Below are 23,650 nucleotides of genomic sequence, written 5' to 3' on the forward strand. Positions count from 1 at the left end.
CTTGGAACAATGTTTGCTTGTCCAAAAAATTTGGTGGTTTAGGTATGAAAAACTAGCATGTTCAAAATAACTGTCTACTCATGAAGTTTGATGTTAAAACCCTATCTACTTCTTTCTCCCTAGCTAGACTGGCTAAGTCTGCAACACCCTAACGCCCTCCTGTCTCCCTGTTCCCACACCACCTTTCTATGTAGAACCATCTCACACCAAATGCCAACCCTGCAAAATATTACTTTTGTTCTTACAAACTTTGCCTCAAACACTTACTTTTGGCTCGACACTTGGTTGACTTCTTCACCACTCGCCACCACTTACCCACACATCTTCTCCCACTCTCTGGTACAACTAGTTCGAGTGGCCAATATTATGCGTTTCGGTTTGGATTCTAACCTCAGAAATTGTCTTATACTTGTTGCCGAGCAAGAACTTGTTTCACTTTTGGCTGTTTTGCAGGATTTCTTGCCGACTACGTCTGAAGACCGAAGGGTTCCTTGTTGGGGGCCATAACTTCTCCACCAAGCAAGCATACGACGTACTCATGAGCAGGCCCGAACTTGTCCTAATCGCTCCTCTCATTTTGAAAGGCTCACGTACCAAGGAAGCTAAAAGTGTTTGCCTGGTTATTCTTTAAATTGGGCTCAACACTAGGGCCAACCTGGCTCACAAGTACATCATCACCAACAATCTCTCCCCTCGGTGCCATCAACATTGTTGTTCATCTTATTCCCTCTAGATGCTCGAGTCTGGCAGCGGGTGGGCATTACTCTCCATCGACAAGTGATGTATCTGAGCTTTAGGATGCCGATCTTCGGACCTACCTGCCCACAAAGTCGTGCCCTTTGGTGCTACTTACCACGCTTTGGAAGATCTGGGCTGCTCACAATGATATGTTGTTTAGGTCCATCGACCAACATTCTGTAATAACCCTTAAACTCATCATCTCAGCCCTAGACCTTTGGTCACACCGATCTCTGTTTGTGAGTGACATGGAGGACGCTTTCTCGTGGCGTTCCTACCTCTCTGCACGATCTCTCATGCCCTTGTAATTCTGTAACCCGCTGCGTCAGCAGCCTTTGAGTAATACATTATTCAGGTGGGGGAGCCAGCCCCCCCCCCCCCCCCCCCCCAATCCATCCCCCACGTTGATTGTCAAAAAACAAACAGTTTTGCTAAAGCATATCTAGATGTGCTCTAAGTATTGCACATCTAGGTCATATGTCATTGATTTTATGCTAAGATTTGTGCAAGCATTTTTTTATCTTTTTCTTTCTTTTTTCCTAATTTGATTGAGTCACTTAGATGTGCAATAGCTAGCGAACGAAAATTCTACACTTACGGAAAGAGTGCCACGGACTGATTTTACAGGGAGATGTGTCCTCCTCGCCATCACAAATTCATCCCACCTTGATTTTAGCTGACCCCACCTTTTGATTTTAACTGGGCCATGTCAGTCCGTAACTTTCTTTCCGTGCGAAATGGCCTGTAGATGTAGCAAAGCTCGCTAGCGAATCTAGATGTGCCCTAGACAGACTCAAAAACAAATGTCTTTCACCTATATTCTTTGCTAATTTTCGCCATTAGAACCAACACCTAAAGGTAGGCAACTCTTCCAACTAATTAGCATATGCGCGATCCTTATTCTACTGATTGGGTATTTGAAACGCCAACCACGCACTACAAATGTCCATGCAAGAGCCTCAATCAGTACTTCCCCACCAGCGGCGGGATGCTCTGCTCGTTCCTGAAGTAGTCCTGGGGATCCACCTTGCCCTTGGTAATGGCGAGCCTTTGAAAGTTACCCTTGAAGTATTTCTCACCCCAGATCTTGCCACTGCTGTAGGTTGAGATGTCGTTCACCACCTCGTTCCTGCCGAGGTCGATGTCCCTGTAGTTGGCGTATGCCTGCCTGGGGTTCTTGCTCACGTAAGGCTCCATGAACTTGTACATGTCCTTGCTCCACTGCAGCGCCGCCGCGCCGCCTGCTTCGGCGAACCAGTAGCTAACGTACTGGATGTTGAAGAGGACGCCCTTGCGGTGAGGGAACGGCGTCGCCGCTTCGGGGGTGGCGCTGATGGTGGCACCGTAGGGGTCCATGACCATCATCCCCGCGCCGGGCTTCACGAGCCAGCCGTATAGGATCTGCGCCCACACGGGCTTGGGGACGGGCTGGTAGACGTAGTCCGACTTGTATTCGGCGAAGGGTTTGAAGCTGTTGTTCCGGTTGAGGAGGTCGACCAGGGTGGCCAAGGTGGATGAAGGGGATGGTCTTGATCCAGGGCATCTCGTTGCAGTGCGAGGAGTTCATGCCAAGCTCGGGGAATTTGCTGCTCATCAGCGGCGTCAGGGTTTTGCAGGTGCCCAGGTACATGGCCTCGAACGTCGCGGTGTCCCCCATAGCGAGGACGCGGATCATGAGGTCGGCGGGAAGGGCCGGCGCGACCAGTTGCCACTTGTCGATGAGGTCTATGGCGCCTTGATTCACTGTCTTGGGGATCTTGAACACGGTCACGGTAGGAGGCACCGGCAGGAGCTTCACCTGCCACGACACGACGATGCCGAAGCTCTCTCCGCCGCCGCCCCTGACGGCCCGGAAGTGGTCCGCGCTCATGGAGCTCTTGTCAAGCAGCTTGCCGCTGGCGTCGACCACCTTGACGTCGATGACGTTCTCGGCGGCGATGCCGTACTTGCGCAGCAGCATGCCGAAGCCGCCGCCTGCGAAGTTACCGCCGACGCCGATGGTCGGGCAGACGCCGGCCGGGAACGCGAGCACGAGGCTGTTCTTGGCGATGGCGTAGTAGAGCTCGCCGAGCTGCGCGCCGGAGTCGACCCACGCCGTGCGGGCGTAGCCGTCGACCGACACTGTCCGCATCTTGTTGAGGTCGACGACGGCGAACCTCTCGGGTTTCTCGGACCGGTACGACAGGCCCTCGTAGTCGTGGCCGCCGCTCCGCACGCGGAGGCGGATGCTGTGCCGGCGGCCGCACACCACCGCGGACTGGATGTGGGAGGCGTTGGTGGGGGTGATGATGTAGAGCGGCTTCACGTTCTGCGGCGACGACCACCGCGAGTTCCGGATGGTCTGCGCCAGGACGGTGGGGAAGGCAGGCGAGCTCTTGGCGTAGAGGAGGCGCGCCGGTATCTCCTTCACGAGGCATCCGAAGAAGTCGTCCTTGGCCGGCACCGGCGCGTAGGAGGCGGCGGCGTGGCAGGACAAGGCGCAGAGGAGGAACGCCAGAGCGAAGGCCCTCGAGTTGGCCATTGTAGCCGATCGAGCTTGGGATGTCTTGGGTGTGTACTGTACATCAGCGAGAGGACAGGGAGTGGCTTATATAGGAGGCAGCGGGCGCGCAACACTCGTCCCTGCCCTCTCAGTCCGCACCCTGCAAGCCCGGATCCATTGGGGACTGAGCAAGCTCACCTAAACTTGGAATGTTTAGCCTTTTTTTTCTTTTTTGAGATGAGGAACGTTTAGCTGAGTGCTGGCCAGTGTGCGCGATGTGGCGATCGCGCATCGCGAATTCGAGCACCGCCGCGCGTTTGGTCCAAGAACACAACCGTCGGGATTGCGTTGTTTCAGGCGCGAAACTGCAGCAGCGGTTCTTGCGGGAGCGTTGAAAAGTTTAATTACTACAGCCTCAGTTTAGGGGATGCATTTGTTTCTTGAAAAGTTACTGGAAATCACGCTCACTCGAAAGTGCCGGAGTAGTAAGACTACCCACATGAGTAAATTCAGCAGCTACATAAGTTTTAACTCAGCAAATTTGTTTATATGACAATGATTTTATGAGGAGAGAGATGAATTGAGTAACATAGTTAGGCTGGTCATAGTGGGGAGTAATTTAGACTAGTGCCATATGCATGACACTCGTCTAAATTACTACCTTCATAGTGCAAAATAACATAGTACTAGTGTCATATGTGACCTCATTTAATAGCTTATAGACTCATGTTGTCTTGAAAAGCGCTATGTTACTACTTCTCATTAACTACTTGCCACATAAGTAAAAAATTCTCGAGGTGCGCTATGTTAATACCTAAGTTACTCCCACTATGACTAGCCTTAGTTACACTCAACATCACACATATCAAGACAAGATGAGTTTATACGCTAATAAATGAAGTGTTGTATATGAATTTTTGAGTTTGCTAACCACATGTCCCATGTGGTAAATGAAGTGTTGTATGACCCAACACATTTGTTACTCCCCCACTATAGAGGTAGTAATACAGACTAGTAACATACCCACTATGGCTAGTAATGTTCTTATATTCTGGGACAGAGGGAGTATATCTAAATTTGGTTGCTTTTGATTAAAAAATACTCTTTCTGTTTTATTTAGTCTGCATATTAGAGTTGATGAAGTCAAATTCGTATAGTTTGATCAAGTTTATAGAAAAGAATATAAATATCTATCATAATAAATCTGTATGATGTGAAAGTACATTCAATAATGAATCTCATGGTATTGATTTATTATTGTATATGCTAATATTTTGATGTATTAACTTTGTCAAAGTTTATAAAGCTTGACTTTGACAAAAACTAATGTGCGGAGTAAATAAAAACGGATGGAGTAATAGTTTAGTAGCTTGTGAAAGTGAAATATATGAGGGCAGTCTTAATGCACTATATCTTTTTATATCTAATAACATAAAATACTCCGTGCGTACTAAAATTAAAGATGTTCTTGCAGTTTAGTTTAACTGCAACAATGTCTTATATAGAGTATTTTGGTAGAGAGGGAGTATATGTTTAGATATACCAGCCACATATATATTAGTGGTGTACTACTTCCTTGTGCATTATGCTCCTAATGCGCCTCGACGGTGGGAGTATCTAAAACAATTCTTATTTAATGCCTTTTGTGAGTGAAAACTTGTGAGATATTTTGTACTCGATGCTAAGATCTATATCTAAATTAAGATATAGTCGCTATATATATTCTCATTAAATAGGGTGTCACATTAGATTTTTACCTGTGGAGCCATACTAAAATACAACCATTAGGAGTGCTCTAAGCAATATGACTTGATGCATAGGCACAACTTTTACCATACAGTGCAATAAGTAATATAGAATGATCACGTATGTTCACCTGTTGCACTCATTTATATTTTCGGAGTTGTTTTAGGCGTTTAGGCCTTAGGGGCTATACGACTCTGCCCAAGCAGGCTGATCAACATGACCCGAAGGTTGGTTATAGAATATTATTTCCCGCTGTAGATTCCAAAACTCAAAGATACCGGGGTCCAACTGCATCCCAAGCTAGGCGCATAGACGCATGAAATCGAGCTCGAAATTTGAACCACTGAATAAGCCTAACTCATTTCGTACAAATTTGCTATCAACGGGCGAAGGAGAGCTCCTACTTCCCGCGGTACATGGCGGACTGCGTGCAATTGCGCACCCACTTGTCCCGTGCCTTTTTGGGCCGGCCCATGCGCAGGGCGGGCCACACCGCTTTTTTTGTTTCTTTTCATATTATTTTATCTTTAACATTGAAAAACGTTTATAAATCCAAATATTCAGAATTCCAAAAATGTTTAAAAAAATCAAAAAATTATGAATTTGGAAAAATCTTCACGGAATTAACTTTTCTGAATTCTAAAAAATAGAAATTCCAAAAAAGTTCACACATTTGAAAAAAATTCAAATTTCAAAAAATATTCTTTATGGATTCCAAAAAAATATAAAAATTCAAAGAATGATCTGGAATTAAAAAAATGCAAATTCCAAAAAATAGTTATCAGTATGAAAGATGCTTATGATTTTGAAAAATGTTCACATAATTTGAAAATAGTCCCTGGATATCAAAAAAAAACTTCCAAATATCAAAATATGTTCATGAATTTGAAAAGATGTTCCTATATTTTATAAAATGTTCTAAATTTCAAAGAATATTCATGAATATAAAAGAAATATGAAAAATCCAATAAATGTTTAGAAAATATAAAAATGTTCGCACATTTCAAAAATAAAATCATTAATTTCAAAAAATGTTCATTAAATTCCACAAATGATTTGAGCTTTCAAAAATGTTAACAAACTTGAAGGATATTCCCAGATTTCAGAAAATGTTCAGAAATTTCGAAAAAATCATAAATTTGAAAAGTATTCCTGGATATTTGAAAATAATTCCTGAATTGAAAAATGATCCAAATTTCAAAAAAGGTTCATTAACTTGAAAATTTATTCTAAAATTTAAAAATGCTCCCGGATGTTTAAAAAATTCTTGAACTTGTAGAAAGCTCTTGGATTTCAAAAATATTCACGAATCTGAAAACGGTTCACGAATTAAAAAATATTTCACAAAATGAAAACAAATAGGAAAAGGGGGGAAATGAAAAAACGAAGAAAACCAAATGAAAGAAAACAGTTCATGGTACTTCCCAAAACTGGTGGGGGTGGGGGGAGCAAAAAACGTAGAACAAACGAACAAGCGAGTCCATTACCGCGGGCGGGGGTGCGTGTTTTGTCTCTATCCCCCGTCCCGCGTTGGGAATATGATTCACTGGGAGACAGAGCTTACCACCCCCAGAAGAAAATGAAACAAGCTGCAGGTGTGGCCCATTAAAACATGTTATTTCATTCAAAAATATGAATCTTCTATATTAAGGAATTAAGAGTTTTCTTATATTTTGTTTTAATCATAAGAACTTTCATAGGTCAACAAAAAAATTCACTTGTTTGTCTGTTCACTATTCATGTATCTCAGGAAAAATGATCAAGGTACTAGGGCAAAATGTTCCAGTAGAAATCGCAAAACTCGGATACCAATATTTACTAAAACATTAGTGCGTTCCAAAGCAAATATTCATGAGTACCAAAAAAATGATTAGGTATTTCAGAGAAAATACAGATGTATATTACAAACACATATTCATGTCTATAAGATTATCACATATAAGAAAGAACCATTTGTCCATTTCAAACAAAATTTGCATAATGTACTAATAAAAGGAAAAAGTAAAAGGAAATGGGGAAAATAAAATAAAAATTGACAAAGAAAATGAACCGCATTTTTTAATAAAATAGAAAAGTAAATGTAGAAATAAAATAATTATCGGTAAAAAGAGCGGGAAAACCCCGCTTACCCTATTTTCGCTGGATGGGGTGCATGAGGCGTGTGCGTGTGTGCGTTCATAAGGGTGAGTATATGCGCGTGTATATGACCGCTTGTGTCTGTACTGATGCTCAAAAAAAAAACCTTGGAAAGTTTTTTTTTCTTGACAGACACCGGGGGAGAACTCTCCACCTGAATTTGAACGCATTTAAAGTAAAAAAAAATTGATTTAGTTTATAAGGGAAGCACAAGGCGGAGCTGCTTCTACTCTTAAGCCCAGTGGCTCTTCCGATCCAGCTGTTATTGCACCCATCTGCAGCGCCAATGTTGGTAGGTGTACAACATTAGCAATGCTCTATTTTTAAATAGCTATAGTGCACTACCTAATTTTTGTAAGCATGCATATGACGCACAAGAAGGAATTAACTCTGAATGCCCCGGTACTGGTCTAATTAGGGGCTATGGGATTTATGAGATGCATAATTAAAATATTAAAAGCAAGAATTGCATGTCATGATCAATTGGACATTGTGAGAGGGAGTTAAATCTGAATTCCAAGGAAAGATGAGAGATGAAATCTCCTAGATTTTAATGGAAGGAAAAATAGTGCATAGAGAGATTAAATACGGATTGGGCTAAGGGCACTTTTGAACACATTATATGTACTTATTTAGATTTAGATACTCCCTCCTTTTTTCCTTTAAAGCGAGTAGTACCTTCTTTAACGAACACCGTTCAAAAGCTGTTTCTCACCAAATTTAATTACACATTAATTTTTTCCTTTCGTTGCAACGCACAGGCATTTGTGCTAGTCAATACCTATGCATATCAATTATACATCAAAAGTTTTCATTTTTCTTTCATGCTGCCCACTACCTCTCTCTCTCTCGAAACAGGCTTTCGCCACTTTATATATAAAGCAACAACCGAAGAAGTACATCGGCCAAACGGTACAAAATAGTGAGGTAGCCCTCTTTCAAATCTGATCTTGAGATATCCGGCACACGCATAACACATGCGACTACGCTATCAACAACGAGGCACCGGAAGAACTAAACACCCTCATGCTTTGACCTAGCACACCTAAGCTCCATGACAACGTCCCAAAGAGGGCATCGCCGCTGCCGAGTCCACACTGGACAAAGGTCTTCACCCGAAGCCCGGACACTGACAGAAGAACCACAACGACATCTTCAAGAAGAGTGTGACACCCTCGGGTGTCACCGTCGTCCACGCCAAGGCATGGAGCTTTGGCTCGACAACTCATCCATGCCACCATGAGGCCACTAGGAGGGGCACCATGATGTCAGAATCCCAGATCTGGATCAGGACGCCGCCCCATCAAGAGAGAGAAAGGGCATGTCTGAGTTGCCCGTTGCATCCCTCCCGTTGCCCACACAATCCGGAAGAGGAGTCACCACTACCGCAATGATACACGCTGAAGAGCAACCATGAGGACCACCACCCCGTCCACCTCACAACGCACTCAATCACGGTAGGAAGAGCGACGAGACTCCATCTACTCCTAGCCCGACATCAGTCCACGAGTCTGGGTAGGCGCCTCCACCGTAGGAGGCACCAACACCTGCGTCCCCAGCCAATATCCGGTGGATCGGGGGGGGGGGCACAACACCGAGATTGCTGACGGTTGTCGACGAGCCAGCCTCGAGCCCTTGACCAGGCGAGCTCACACGACACCATGTCCATGGTCACCGGCACCGATCCGTGCACCGACGCAGCGCTAACACGACCACCATCACCGAGCACCAACCGGACCAAGCCCTGCGTCAACTACCCGGAGCACCATCTCCGATTTGCTTCAAGCCCAAATATGGTCTGCTCGAGCACGAACCTTAGAACAAATTTATCTCGATGAGCGACCCCGCGTGCCGCCAGCCTGCACTCAGGAGAAGGGAGGTTACCACTACCACCTGCACACCACCGCGGGACGTCGACCATCGTGTTGCGCCCACGCCGACCACCTATGCACCCACCACCACACCAAACCAAAGTAACGAGGAGCTCCATCCAAAGCCAGCCGCCACTAGAAGGAAGGTCCAACCTAGATCCAGTCGTGGAGGAGGGCCTCGCTCAACGCACGGACAACCAGATCTGGAGCGGCCAGATCGAGCCGCCAAGACAGCCCCGAGCGCGCCCCACGTGGCCCACCATGCCACCTCAAGAACAACGGTGGACGCGAGGCACGCGCGAGCCCCCACCACCGACGCCCTTGGCCGCGCCCCGCCGCCACCAGCCAAAGACCACTGCCTGCGCCAGACACCACCAGCCGAGGGAAGGGCTGGAGCACTGGCGGCGCTAGGGTTGTCGTCCCGGTCGCCCGCGGGAGTGACGCGGGAGGGGAGGGGGATGGGGGGAAATGCCTCTCACTCCCCGATCGCCTTACCCAAAGGACTCTGAATTCCTTTGGAGCCAACTACCTCACTTTTCAAAGCGTGCAACCATGCCACATCTGTTGGGGAACATAGTAATTTCAAAAAAATTCCTACGCACATGCAAGATCATGGTGATGCATAGCAACGAGAGGGGAGAGTGTTGTCTACGTACCCTCGTAGACCGGCAACGGAAGCGTTGACACAACGTAGAGGAAGTAGTCGTACATCTTCCCGATCCGACCGATCCAAGTACCGAACGTACGGCACCTCCGAGTTCTGCACACGTTCAACTCGGTGACGTCCCTCGAGCTCCGATCCAGCAAAGTGTTGAGGGAGAGTTTCGTCAGCACGACGTCGTGATGACGGTGATGATGTTCTACTGACGCAGGGCTTCGCCTAAGCACCGCTACGATATGACCGAGGTGGAATATGGTGGAAGGGGGCACCGCACACGGCTAAGGAACAATCACGAAGATCAACTTGTGTGTCATGGGGTGCCCCCTTGCCCCCGTATATAAAGGAGGGAGAGGGGGAGGTGCGGCCGGCCCAAGGGGTGCGCCTGGAGGAGTCCTACTCCCACCGGGAGTAGGACTCCCCCCTCTTGCCTTGTTGGAAAAGGAAGGGGGAAGGGAGAAAGAGGAAAGGGGGGCGCCCCCCCCCTTCCTTGTCCTATTCGGACTAGGGGGGAGGGGGCGCGCGGCCTGCCCTGGCCGGCCCTCCTCTTCTCCCTTAGGGCCCATGTAGGCCCAATAACCCCCGGGGGGGGGGTTCCGGTAACCCCCCGGTACTCCGGTAAAATCCCGATTTCACCCGGAACATTTCCGATATCCAAATATAGGCTTCCAATATAACAATCTTTATGTCTCAACCATTTCGAGACTCCTCGTCATGTCCGTGATCACATCCGGGACACCGAACAACCTTCGGTACATCAAAACACAAAAACCCTAATTACGATCGTCACCGAACTTTAAGCGTGCGGACCCTACGGGTTCGAGAACTATGTAGACATGACCGAGACACGTCTCCGGTCAATAACCAATAGCGGAACCTGGATGCTCATATTGGCTCCTACATATTCTACGAAGATCTTTATCGGTCAGACCGCATAACAATATACGTTGTTCCCTTTGTCATCGGTATGTTACTTGCCCGAGATTCGATCGTCGGTATCTCAATACCTAGTTCAATCTCGTTACCGGCAAGTCTCTTTACTCGTTCCGTAATACATCATCCCGCAACTAACTTATTAGTTGCAATGCTTGCAAGGCTTGAGTGATGTGCATTACCGAGAGGGCCCAGAGATACCTCTCCGACAATCGGAGTGACAAATCCTAATCTCGAAATACGCCAACCCAACAAATACCTTCGGAGACACCTGTAGAGCACCTTTATAATCACCCAGTTACGTTGTGACGTTTGGTAGCACACAAAGTGTTCCTCCGGTAAACGGGAGTTGCATAATCTCATAGTCATAGGAACATATATAAGTTATGAAGAAAGCAATAGCAACAAACTAAACGATCAAGTGCTAAGCTAATGGAATGGGTCAAGTCAATCACATCATTCTCCTAATGATGTGATCCCGTTAACCAAATAACAACTCATGTCTATGGTTAGGAAACATAACCATCTTTGATCAACGAGCTAGTCAAGTAGAGGCATACTAGTGACACTCTGTTTGTCTATGTATTCACACATGTATTATGTTTCCGGTTAATACAATTCTAGCATGAATAATAAACATTTATCATGATACAAGGAAATAAATAATAACTTTATTATTGCCTCTAGGGCATATTTCCTTCAGTCTCCCACTTGCACTAGAGTCAATAATCTAGATTACACAGTAATGATTCTAACACCCATGGAGCCTTGGTGCTGATCATGTTTTGCTCGTGGAAGAGGCTTAGTCAGCGGGTCTGCAACATTCAGATCCGTATGTATCTTGCAAATTTCTATGTCTCCCACTTGGACTAAATCCCGAATGGAATTGAAGCGTCTCTTGATGTGCTTGGTTCTCTTGTGAAATCTGGATTCCTTTGCCAAGGCAATTGCACCAGTATTGTCACAAAAGATTTTCATTGGACCCGATGCACTAGGTATGACACCTAGATCGGATATGAACTCCTTCATCCAGACTCCTTCATTTGCTGCTTCCGAAGCAGCTATGTACTCCGCTTCACATGTAGATCCCGCCACGACGCTTTGTTTAGAACTGCACCAACTGACAGCTCCACCGTTTAATGTAAACACGTATCCGGTTTGCGATTTAGAATCGTCCGGATCAGTGTCAAAGCTTGCATCAACGTAACCATTTACGATGAGCTCTTTGTCACCTCCATATACGAGAAACATATCCTTAGTTCTTTTCAGGTACTTCAGGATGTTCTTGACCGCTGTCCAGTGATCCACTCCTGGATTACTTTGGTACCTCCCTGCTAGACTTATAGCAAGGCACACATCAGGTCTGGTACACAGCATTGCATACATGATAGAGCCTATGGCTGAAGCATAGGGAACATCTTTCATTTTCTCTCTATCTTCTGCAGTGGTCGGACATTGAGTCTTACTCAACTTCACACCTTGTAACACAGGCAAGAACCCTTTCTTTGCTTGATCCATTTTGAACTTCTTCAAAACTTTGTCAAGGTATGTGCTTTGTGAAAGTCCAATTAAGCGTCTTGATCTATCTCTATAGATCTTAATGCCCAATATGTAAGCAGCTTCACCGAGGTCTTTCATTGAAAAACTCTTATTCAAGTATCCCTTTATGCTATCCAGAAATTCTATATTATTTCCAATCAATAATATGTCATCCACATATAATATCAGAAATGCTACAGAGCTCCCACTCACTTTCTTGTAAATACAGGCTTCTCCAAAAGTCTGTATAAAACCAAATGCTTTGATCACACTATCAAAGCGTTTATTCCAACTCCGAGAGGCTTGCACCAGTCCATAAATGGATCGCTGGAGCTTGCACACTTTGTTAGCTCCCTTTGGATCGACAAAACCTTCTGGTTGCATCATATACAACTCTTCTTCCAGAAATCCATTCAGGAATGCAGTTTTGACATCCATTTGCCAAATTTCATAATCATAAAATGCGGCAATTGCTAACATGATTCGGACAGACTTAAGCATCGCTACGGGTGAGAAGGTCTCATCGTAGTCAATCCCTTGAACTTGTCGAAAACCTTTCGCAACAAGTCGAGCTTTGTAGACAGTAACATTACCGTCAGCGTCAGTCTTCTTCTTGAAGATCCATTTATTCTCAATTGCTTGCCGATCAACGGGCAAGTCAACCAAAGTCCACACTTTGTTCTCATACATGGATCCCATCTCAGATTTCATGGCTTCTAGCCATTTTGCGGAATCTGGGCTCACCATCGCTTCTTCATAGTTCGTAGGTTCATCATGATCTAGTAGCATGACTTCCAGAACAGGATTACCGTACCACTCTGGTGCGGATCTTACTCTGGTTGATCTACGAGGTTCGGTAGTAACTTGATCTGAAGTTTCATGATCATTATCATTAGCTTCCTCACTAATTGGTGTAGGTGTCACAGAAACCGGTTTCTGTGATGTACTACTTTCCAATAAGGGAGCAGGTACAGTTACCTCATCAAGTTCTACTTTTCTCCCACTCACTTCTTTCGAGAGAAACTCCTTCTCTAGAAAAACTCCGAATTTAGCAACAAAAGTCTTGCCTTCGGATCTGTGATAGAAGGTGTACCCAACAGTCTCCTTTGGGTATCCTATGAAGACACATTTCTCCGATTTGGGTTCGAGCTTATCAGGTTGAAGCTTTTTCACATAAGCATCGCAGCCCCAAACTTTCAGAAACGACAACTTTGGTTTCTTGCCAAACCACAGTTCATAAGGCGTCGTCTCAACGGATTTCGATGGTGTCCTATTTAACGTGAATGCAGCCGTCTCTAAAGCATAACCCCAAAACGATAGCGGTAAATCAGTAAGAGACATCATAGATCGCACCATATCTAATAAAGTACGATTACGACGTTCGGACACACCATTACGCTGTGGTGTTCCGGGTGGCGTGAGTTGCGAAACTATTCCGCATTGTTTCAAATGTAGACCAAACTCGTAACTCAAATATTCTCCTCCACGATCAGATCGTAGAAACTTTATTTTCTTGTTACGATGATTTTCAACTTCACTCTGAAATTCTTTGAACTTTTCAAATGTTTCAGACTTATGTTTCATTAAGTAGATATACCCATATCTGCTTAAATCATCTGTGAAGGTGAGAAAATAACGATATCCGCCACGAGCCTCAACATTCATTGGACCACATACATCTGTATGTATGATTTCCAACAAATCCGTTGCTCTCTCCATAGTACCGGAGAACGGCGTTTTAGTCATCTTACCCATGAGGCACGGTTCGCAAGTACCAAGTGATTCATAATCAAGTGGTTCCAAAAGTCCATCAGTATGGAGTTTCTTCATGCGCTTTACACCGATATGACCTAAACGGCAGTGCCACAAATAAGTTGCACTATCATTATCAACTCTGCATCTTTTGATTTCAACATTATGAATATGTGTATCACTACTATCGAGATTCATCAAAAATAGACCACTCTTCAAGGGTGCATGACCATAAAAGATATTACTCATATAAATAGAACAACCATTATTCTCTGATTTAAATGAATAACCGTCTCGCATCAAACAAGATCCAGATATAATGTTCATGCTCAACGCTGGCACCAAATAACAATTATTTAGGTCTAATACTAATCCCGAAGGTAGATGTAGAGGTAGCGTGCCGACCGCGATCACATCGACTTTGGAACCATTTCCCACGCGCATCGTCACCTCGTCCTTAGCCAATCTTCGCTTAATCCGTAGCCCCTGTTTCGAGTTGCAAATGTTAGCAACAGAACCAGTATCAAATACCCAGGTGCTACTGCGAGCATTAGTAAGGTACACATCAATAACATGTATATCACATATACCTTTGTTCACTTTGCCATCCTTCTTATCCGCCAAATACTTGGGGCAGTTCCGCTTCCAGTGACCAGTCTGCTTGCAGTAGAAGCACTCAGTCTCAGGCTTAGGTCCAGACTTGGGTTTCTTCTCCTGAGCAGCAACTTGTTTGCTGTTCTTCTTGAAGTTCCCTTTCTTCTTCCCTTTGCCCTTTTTCTTGAAACTGGTGGTCTTATTGACCATCAACACTTGATGCTCCTTCTTGATTTCTACCTCCGCGGCTTTTAGCATCGCGAAGAGCTCAGGAATAGTCTTATTCATCCCTTGCATATTATAGTTCATCACGAAGCTTTTGTAGCTTGGTGGCAGTGATTGAAGAACTCTGTCAATGACACTATCAACAGGAAGATTAACCCCCAGTTGAGTCAAGTGATTATGATACCCAGACATTTTGAGTATATGTTCACTGACAGAACTATTCTCCTCCATCTTGCAGCTATAGAACTTATTGGAGACTTCATATCTCTCAATCCGGGCATTTGCTTGAAATATTAACTTCAACTCCTGGAACATCTCATATGCTCCATGACGTTCAAAACGTCGTTGAAGACCCGGTTCTAAGCCGTAAAGCATGGCACACTGAACTATCGAGTAGTCATCAGCTTTGCTCTGCCAGACGTTCATAACATCTGGTGTTGCTCCTGCAGCAGGCTTGGCACTTAGCGGTGCTTCCAGGACGTAATTCTTCTGTGCAGCAATGAGGATAATCCTCAAGTTACGGACCCAGTCCGTGTAATTGCTACCATCATCTTTCAACTTTGCTTTCTCAAGGAACGCATTAAAATTCAACGGAACAACAGCACGAGCCATCTATCTACAATCAAACATAGACAAGCAAGATACTATCAGGTACTAAGTTCATGATAAATTTAAGTTCAATTAATCATATTACTTAAGAACTCCCACTTAGAAAGATATCCCTCTAATCCTCTAAGTGATCACGTGATCCAAATCAACTAAACCATGTCCGATCATCACGTGAGATGGAGTAGTATCAATGGTGAACATCAATATGTTGATCATATCTACTATATGATTCACGCTCGACCTTTCGGTCTCCGTGTTCCGAGGCCATATCTGTTATATGCTAGGCTCGTCAAGTTTAACCTGAGTATTCCGCGTGTGCAACTGTTTTGCACCCGTTGTATTTGAACGTAGAGCCTATCACACCCGATCATCACGTGGTGTCTCAGCACGAAGAACTTTCGCAACGGTGCATACTCAGGGAGAACACTTATACTTTGATAATTTAGTGAGGGATCATCTTATAATGCTACCGTCAATCAAAGCAAGATAAGATGCATAAAAGATAAACATCACATGCAATCAATATAAGTGATATGATATGGCCATCATCATCTTGTACTTGTGATCTCCATCTCCGAAGTACCGTCATGATCACCATCGTCACCGGCGCGACACCTTGATCTCCATCGTAGCATCGTTGTCGTCTCGCCAATCTTATGCTTCCACGACTATCGCTACCGCTTAGTGATAAAGTAAAGCATTACAGCGCGATTGTATTGCATACAATAAAGCGACAACCATATGGCTCCTGCCAGTTGCCGATAACTCGGTTACAAAACATGATCATCTCATACAATAAAATTTAGCATCATGTCTTGACCATATCACATCACAACATGCCCTGCAAAAACAAGTTAGACGTCCTCTACTTTGTTGTTGCAAGTTTTACGTGGCTGCTACGGGCTTAGCAAGAACCGTTCTTACCTACGCATCAAAACCACAACGATAGTTTGTCAAGTTGGTGTTGTTTTAACCTTCGCAAGGACCGGGCGTAGCCACACTTGGTTCAACTAAAGTTGGAGAAACTGACACCCGCCAGCCACCTGTGTGCAAAGCACGTCGGTAGAACCAGTCTCGCGTAAGCGTACGCGTAATGTCGGTCCGGGCCGCTTCATCCAACAATACCGCCGAACCAAAGTATGACATGCTGGTAAGCAGTATGACTTATATCGCCCACAACTCACTTGTGTTCTACTCGTGCATAACATCAACGCATAAAACCTAGGCTCGGATGCCACTGTTGGGGAACGTAGTAATTTCAAAAAAAATCCTACGCACACGCAAGATCATGGTGATGCATAGCAACGGGAGGGGAGAGTGTTGTCTACGTACCCTCATAGACCGGCAACGGAAGCGTTGACACAACGTAGAGGAAGTAGTCGTACGTCTTCCCGATCCGACCGATCCAAGTACCGAACGTACGGCACCTCCGAGTTCTGCACACGTTCAACACGGTGACGTCCCTCGAGCTCCGATCCAGCAAAGTGTTGAGGGAGAGTTTCGTCAGCACGACAGTGTGATGACAGTGATGATGTTCTACCGACGCAGGGCTTCGCCTAAGCACCTCTACGATATGACCGAGGTGGAATATGGTGGAAGGGGGCACCGCACACGGCTAAGGAACGATCACGAAGATCAACTTGTGTGTCATGGGGTGCCCCCTTGCCCCCGTATATAAAGGAGGGAGAGGGGGAGGTGCGGCCGGCCCAAGGGGTGCGCCTGGAGGAGTCCTACTCCCACCGGGAGTAGGACTCCCCCCTCTTGCCTTGTTGGAAAAGGAAGGAGGAAGGGAGAAAGAGGAAAGGCCCCACCCCCTTCCTTGTCCTATTCGGACTAGGGGGAGGGGGCGCGCGGCCTGCCCTGGCCGGCCCTCCTCTTCTCTCTTAGGGCCCATGTAGGCCCAATAACCCCCGGGGGGTTCCGGTAACCCCCCGGTACTCCGGAAAAATCCCGATTTCACCCGGGACGTTTCCGATATCCAAATATAGGCTTCCAATATATCAATCTTTATGTCTCGACCATTTTGAGACTCCTCGTCATGTCCGTGATCACATCCGGGACACTGAACAACCTTCGGTACATCAAAACACAAAAACCCTAATTACGATCATCACCGAACTTTAAGCGTGCGAACACTATGGGTTCAAGAACTATGTAGACATGACCGAGACACGTCTCCGGTCAATAACCAATAACGGAACCTGGATGCTCATATTGGCTCCTACATATTCTACGAAGATCTTTATCGGTCAGACCGCATAACAATATACGTTGTTCCCTTTGTCATCTGTATGTTACTTGCCCGAGATTCGATCGTCGGTATCTCAATACCTAGTTCAATCTCGTTACCAGCAAGTCTCTTTACTCGTTCAGTAATACATCATCCCGCAACTAACTTATTAGTTGCAATGCTTGCAAGGCTTGAGTGATGTGCATTACCGAGAGGGCCCAGAGATACCTCTCCGACAATCGGAGTGACAAATCCTAATCTCGAAATACGCCAACCCAGAAAATACCTTCGGAGACACCTGTAGAGCACCTTTATAATCACTCAGTTACGTTGTGACGTTTGGTAGCACACAAAGTGTTCCTCCGGTAAACGGGAGTTGCATAATCTCATAGTCATAGGAATATATATAAGTTATGAAGAAAGCAATAGCAACAAACTAAACGATCAAGTGCTAAGCTAATGGAATGGGTCAAGTCAATCACATCATTCTCCTAATGATGTGATCCCGTTAACCAAATAACAACTCATGCCTATGGTTAGGGAACATAACCATCTTTGATCAACGAGTTAGTCAAGTAGAGGCATACTAGTGACACTCTGTTTGTCTATGTATTCACACATGTATTATATGTCCGGTTAATACAATTATAGCATGAATAATAAACATTTATCATGATACAAGGAAATAAATAATAACTTTATTATTGCCTCTAGGTCATATTTGCTTCAACATCAACACCTATGCATGTCCAGCATAAGTTATGATTTTATGCATTAATTTTTTTTCGAGAGTATGCCAATAGCGTACCTTATCTTTATAGAAGAAGAGCAACAAGTTTACAAGAGATGCCTAGAGGAGGATGCAAACATCACACCTAGGTTCACACTCGATTACACCCCACTCAAGAACCAAAGTCTACTCTCTAACAAATCAAGACAACCCGCCTACTCCTAGACCCGCCTCCCTCCACTCTTGGATCTCCCGCAGGATCGCACCCACCACCTGAAGAGGTGATTTTTGTTGGGCCGTTCTATTGAAGACCCATGCATTATGTTGCTTCCACAATGCCCAGGTGACCGCAATCACAGAAGTGTCGAACCCACGTTTGTGCTCTTTCCTGAAACCCCTCCTAGCCTGCAACCACCAATCTAGCAAGTATCCTCCGTCGTCGGCCGCTCCACGTTCAAGTTGAGCTCTTGTAGGCATTCATGCCACACTTCCCTAGCGAAAACACATTGGATCAAGATGTGCTTCGCATTGTCTTCTTCCTGCAAACAAGTGAAGCAGCTAGAAGAGCGCTCTTGCAACCCGTGCTTTGCTCTCCTGTCCGAGGTCCAAATGCGGTGTTGTATCGCCAACCAGACAAATATTTTGCACTTGAGAAGCACCCAACTCTTCCAAATGCAAGAAGCATAGGCAACCCGTTGGATCCCTTGGCATAGACGATGATATGTGGATCTGGCGGTGTACTGCCCGGACGGGTCCGCCGGCCAAGAGAAACAATCTGTCCTATCTGGATCCCGAGGCACGGTGCTAATAGCTAGATTAAGGTGAACTAGCTGCATATGACCCGTGAAGGTGAGCTCTCCATCCATATCCTGCAGCCACCTTCCCTGCTCGAGGGCATCTCTCACCGTGCGTCGGTTCCTGGTACGGGTATCCACCAGCTTGTGTAGCAGAGGTGCTATATCTAGCACAGCAAATCCATGTATCCATCTGTCTCTCCAGAACAGCACCTTGGTGCCATCTCCCACCTCAATTTTTACCAGACTGTCAAAGATCGCTCTTGCGTCTTTATCATCCAACATAGCAAGCCCCTGCCATGGCCTCGTAGGATCCGTCCTTTTTAACCACTCCCATCTCACCCTAAGTGCAAGGCCATGGAGCTCTAGATCCCTCACCCCCAGGCCACCCAAGTAAGTGGGTCTGCATATCGTGCTCCAAGCCACAAGACACTTCCCGCCATTCACTTTATCTTTGCCAGCCCAGAAGAACGCACGCATCCATTGGTTGATTTCCTCCAACACCCACACCGGGGCCTCTGCTATCATAAAGTGATGGATGGGTTTTGCCGCAATGACAGATTTAGCAAGCACCAACCGACCAGACCTCTGGATCATGCCCCACTGCCACGCAGGAGCAGCTTTCTTCGCTTGATCCAACATGGGCTGCCACTCTGCTCTACTAAGTTGGTGGATTGCCAACTGCAGCCCCAGGTATCTACACAGGAAGCTTCCCACATTGCATTGCAGAATGGACTCCACCCGCTCCCTATCAGCCACTTCACCATTGATCATGACGGCCAAGGATTTCTGGTAATTGATCTTCAATCCCGAAGCCTCCCCAAACATCCGCAATGCTTCCTTTACGAATCTCAGATCCATCAACGTGGGCTTAACAAACAGCGCCACGTCATCGGCATATATAGACACACTTTGCTCTGCCGAGATCCCAGTGAATTTACTCGACACCCCCAAAGCCACTGCTTTAGCCATAATCTTTGACAGCACATCCATCGCAATGACGAACAACAACGGAGACACTGGGTCCCCTTGCCTTAGTCCTTGCACATGCTTGAAGCTTCTTCCCGGACATCCATTCACCAAGACTTTCGTGGTGGCTGTCTTGAGGAGAATTCCCGGACATGCATTAATTTAACCATGCAACCATACCATATTAGCAATCCATGCAAGTCACTCATAAGTTATATTGCTTGATTTTTTTATATATATATGATATATGTGTCACTGTGTCAGATACTTGGAGCATACCCACAGTTTTTATGATTAACATTCTGTTATCTACAATGTAAAGTGAGAACACTGTTACATTTGCATTGCATTTAGTTGTTTTTATCACCTATTAATACAATTATTTTAGCAAGATTCCTGTGACAACGCATGGGACATCATCTAGTAGTCTAAATATCTACCCGCAGAGGAAATGCATAAATACTTGAGGTTGCAAGCAGCGGCCTGCTGGAATCAGGTGGCAGTTGTACAAAGAGGCAATCAAACAAACATTGCACATGCTGATATGCACGCAGGGATTCCAGTCCATGACAGATAAACCATCGTGCTTTCATGAATGAACTGACAGGCAGAATTACAATCTTGGTTGCTGCATCCTACGATTACTTCCGTTGCTTTCATGCATGAAATGGCAGAAGTACAAGTTTTCTTGGTGCATCCTACTTCCGTTTTCACAACCAATAGTCATTACAAAGCATCGAATTAATTAATTTGACCGTTTAGATACAACCTTGCTCACTTACGTCCTTGGGCCAATGGCGGGATGCTCTGCTCGTTTCTGAAGTAGTTCGTAGGATCCACGGCCGCCTTCACCGACGCGAGCCTCTGGAAGTTGCTCGCGAAGTACTGCTCACCCCAAACCTTGCCGCCGTCGAAGGTGGTGACGTCGTCCACCACCACGTTCTGGCCGATGTCCAGGTCCCGGTAGTTCACGTACGCCTGCCTCGGGTTCTTGCTCACGTACTGCCCCATGAAGTCGTAGAAGTTGCCGAGCCAGGTGTTCGCCGCCGCGCCGCCGTCTCCCTGCCAGAACACGATGTACTGGACGTTGTACAGCATGCTCCGGTGCGGGTACGGCGTCGCGTCGGTGGGGACGCTCCCTATGAACCCGCCGTGGGGCTCTAGGATGATGAGCCCGGCGCCGTTCATCGTGAACCAGGAGAAGATGTCCTTCCACACGCCCTTGGAGATGGCGCTCTGGACGTAGTCGGACTTGTTCTTGGTGTACGTGCTCAGGCTGGTGGTCCGGCTCAGGAGCGCCTCCACCGGCGTGTCCCTGTTCCAGAAGCTGATGAAGGCTACGGACTGGAGCCAGGTCATCGACTGGCAGTCGGCGCTCGTCATGGTGAGCTCCGGGAACTGGTCGCCCATGGTCGCCACCAGCGAGCTGCACGTGCCAAGGTATAGGGCCTGGAACAGGGCTTGCTGCCCCTGCACGATCACCCTTATGGTGAGGTCGTTGGGGAGTGATGGCCCGACGTCTTGCCATCTGGTCACGATGTCTGCGGCGCCCTGGTCAATCGTCTTTGCGATGTTGAACATGGTCACCGTCGGCGGGACCTGCACGAGCTGGACCTTCCACGAGAGCACGATGCCGAAGCTCCCGCCGCCGCCGCCTCGGATGGCCCAGAAGAGGTCCTCCCCCATGCCGGCCCTGTCGAGGAGATCCCCGTTGGCGTTGACAAGCTTGGCGTCGAGGACGTTGTCGACGGCGAGGCCATACTTGCGCATCATCATGCCGATGGCGCCGCCGCTGAAGTGGCCGCCCACGCCGATCGTCGGGCACAGGCCGGCCGGGAACGCGAGCTGGGAGTTGTCCTTCGCGATGGTGTAGTACAGCTCCCCGATGGTCGCGCCGGAGTCGACCCAAGCAGTGGTCTCCGACTGGTTGACGCTCACGGCGCGGAGGTTGGCGAGGTCGACCACCCCGAACACCTCGGGCCGCGCCGACCGGTAGGACAGGCCCTCGTAGTCGTGCCCGCCACTGCGCACGCGGAGGCGCACGCCCTGCGTGCGGCCGCAGAGCACGGCGGCCTGGACGTGGGAGGCGTCGGTCGGCGTCACGACGCAGAGCGGCCTCACCGTGGTGTTGGTGAAGAATCTGGGGCTCCTAATGGAGGAGACCAGCACGCCGGCGAAGCTGCTCGAGCTCTGCGTGTACACGAGCTCGCTAGGTATCTTCTCCCGTAGGCATTGGAGGAAGTCATCAGGGGAGGCTAGGGAAGGGACCGAGGTCAGGTAGCATGAGAAGAAGCAAACGAAAAGCGCGAGTGCTAAGCCTTTGAGCATAGCCATCTTTTGCTTCCCGCACTGATAGTGCCTTCGCTGAGCTTAAACTACCTTGCCTGAGCTCCTTATATAGTACTCCTGCTCCGAGTCGATCCAAGCCGTGGAGTACTTGTTGGTTCATCGGCTGATGATGTGAAATTTGTTGTGCTAGTGTGACTTGAGCTATGACCTCGGGATACGTGAATTCATTAGCTGGTCCTAGCCAGATGCAAAAGTCGCGGCCAACGATTCCCCGCATGCTGGGCATCATTGAAAATGTATCTGTTGCACTTCGCACTTGTGATGTGCACCGGTTAACGTAGAACATTTTCAAAAATTAGAAAAAAAATTAGCACATTGACACAACGTCTATGTATGTTGTTGTAAAATTTCGTATCAAAATTTGAAACATATCTTGAGATACGAAAATGACAAGAAAAAATGCAAGGGGAAAATGACAAATTTGATATCATGCGATAATGGGCCAAATCTAAAACACAAGTTATGTTAGGTACTGTTCAGTGTTAAATTTGTCGTTTTTATTTTCCGATGAAGTATGTTTCAAATTTTGACTGAAAATTTCCTAACAACATACATTAATGATGTGTGAATGTGCTAATTTTTTCCAGAATTGTTTAAAAAATTAAAATGTGTAACGTGAGTTAGGTGCACTGGTAACACCACACATACCGGTGCACCAGATATTCTCTCAAGCATTGCCAGTGTATACTGCTTTAGCTACACGTCGGGCAAATAATTTTTTATATTCGGTCAGTCAAAATTCAAGGTATTTTGTGATCCGTATGTGGTAGGTCACCATTGATTTGATTAACATTGTTCTTTCGATTTCCTGTCATTCCTTGCTTAGTGCATGATGCAGCCTCCATGCATGCATGTCTCCATTTCGTGACTCTTGCAAGCACATGTACGTGCATGTTTTTCTTTTCTTGTGTTTCCTTCTGTTTTCACGCGCGTGTTTGCTTTTCTTTAGCTAGGTTTTTCTTTTTTATGTGTATTGTCAGATGTTGAGTGTGCGTAAATTAAAAAGTACTATACAAATTGTCTGCAAATTATATTAGAGTGCAGAGATGTCCTTATTATATGTTTATTCTTGCATTAAAAAGGTGTGATTTTGTACTAATTGTATGAAAGTTTTTCTTTTTAGCTATTTTTAATTTTTTGTTTTGGGTAATACCAATGCAACTAATTTCATTCTTTCTTAAAAATATTATTTTAATATTTTTGTGTAAATATGCACGCAAAAACTATACAATATGTGTTAAATTATACTAGATTGCGAAAGTTGTACTATTATATGTGTATTTCTATCGTATTAA

The 23,650-nt window shown here is 46.1% G+C and overlaps 1 protein-coding gene and 1 pseudogene across 1 annotated transcript; both read right to left on the reverse strand.

The window, feature by feature from the left end:
- Positions 1–1,528: 1,528 nt before the first annotated feature.
- Positions 1,529–3,283, reverse strand: LOC123151647 (berberine bridge enzyme-like Cyn d 4; annotated as a pseudogene).
- Positions 3,284–20,573: 17,290 nt separating this feature from the next.
- LOC123151649 (berberine bridge enzyme-like Cyn d 4) lies at positions 20,574–22,359 on the reverse strand. Its single transcript, XM_044571328.1, has one exon. It carries the CDS (start codon positions 22,338–22,340, stop codon positions 20,781–20,783), a length of 1,560 nt encoding a protein of 519 aa, XP_044427263.1. The 5' UTR covers positions 22,341–22,359; the 3' UTR covers positions 20,574–20,780.
- Between the last annotated feature and the right edge of the window lie 1,291 nt (positions 22,360–23,650).

Source organism: Triticum aestivum, chromosome 7A (genome assembly GCF_018294505.1).
Source record: "Triticum aestivum cultivar Chinese Spring chromosome 7A, IWGSC CS RefSeq v2.1, whole genome shotgun sequence".
NCBI lineage: Eukaryota > Viridiplantae > Streptophyta > Magnoliopsida > Poales > Poaceae > Triticum > Triticum aestivum.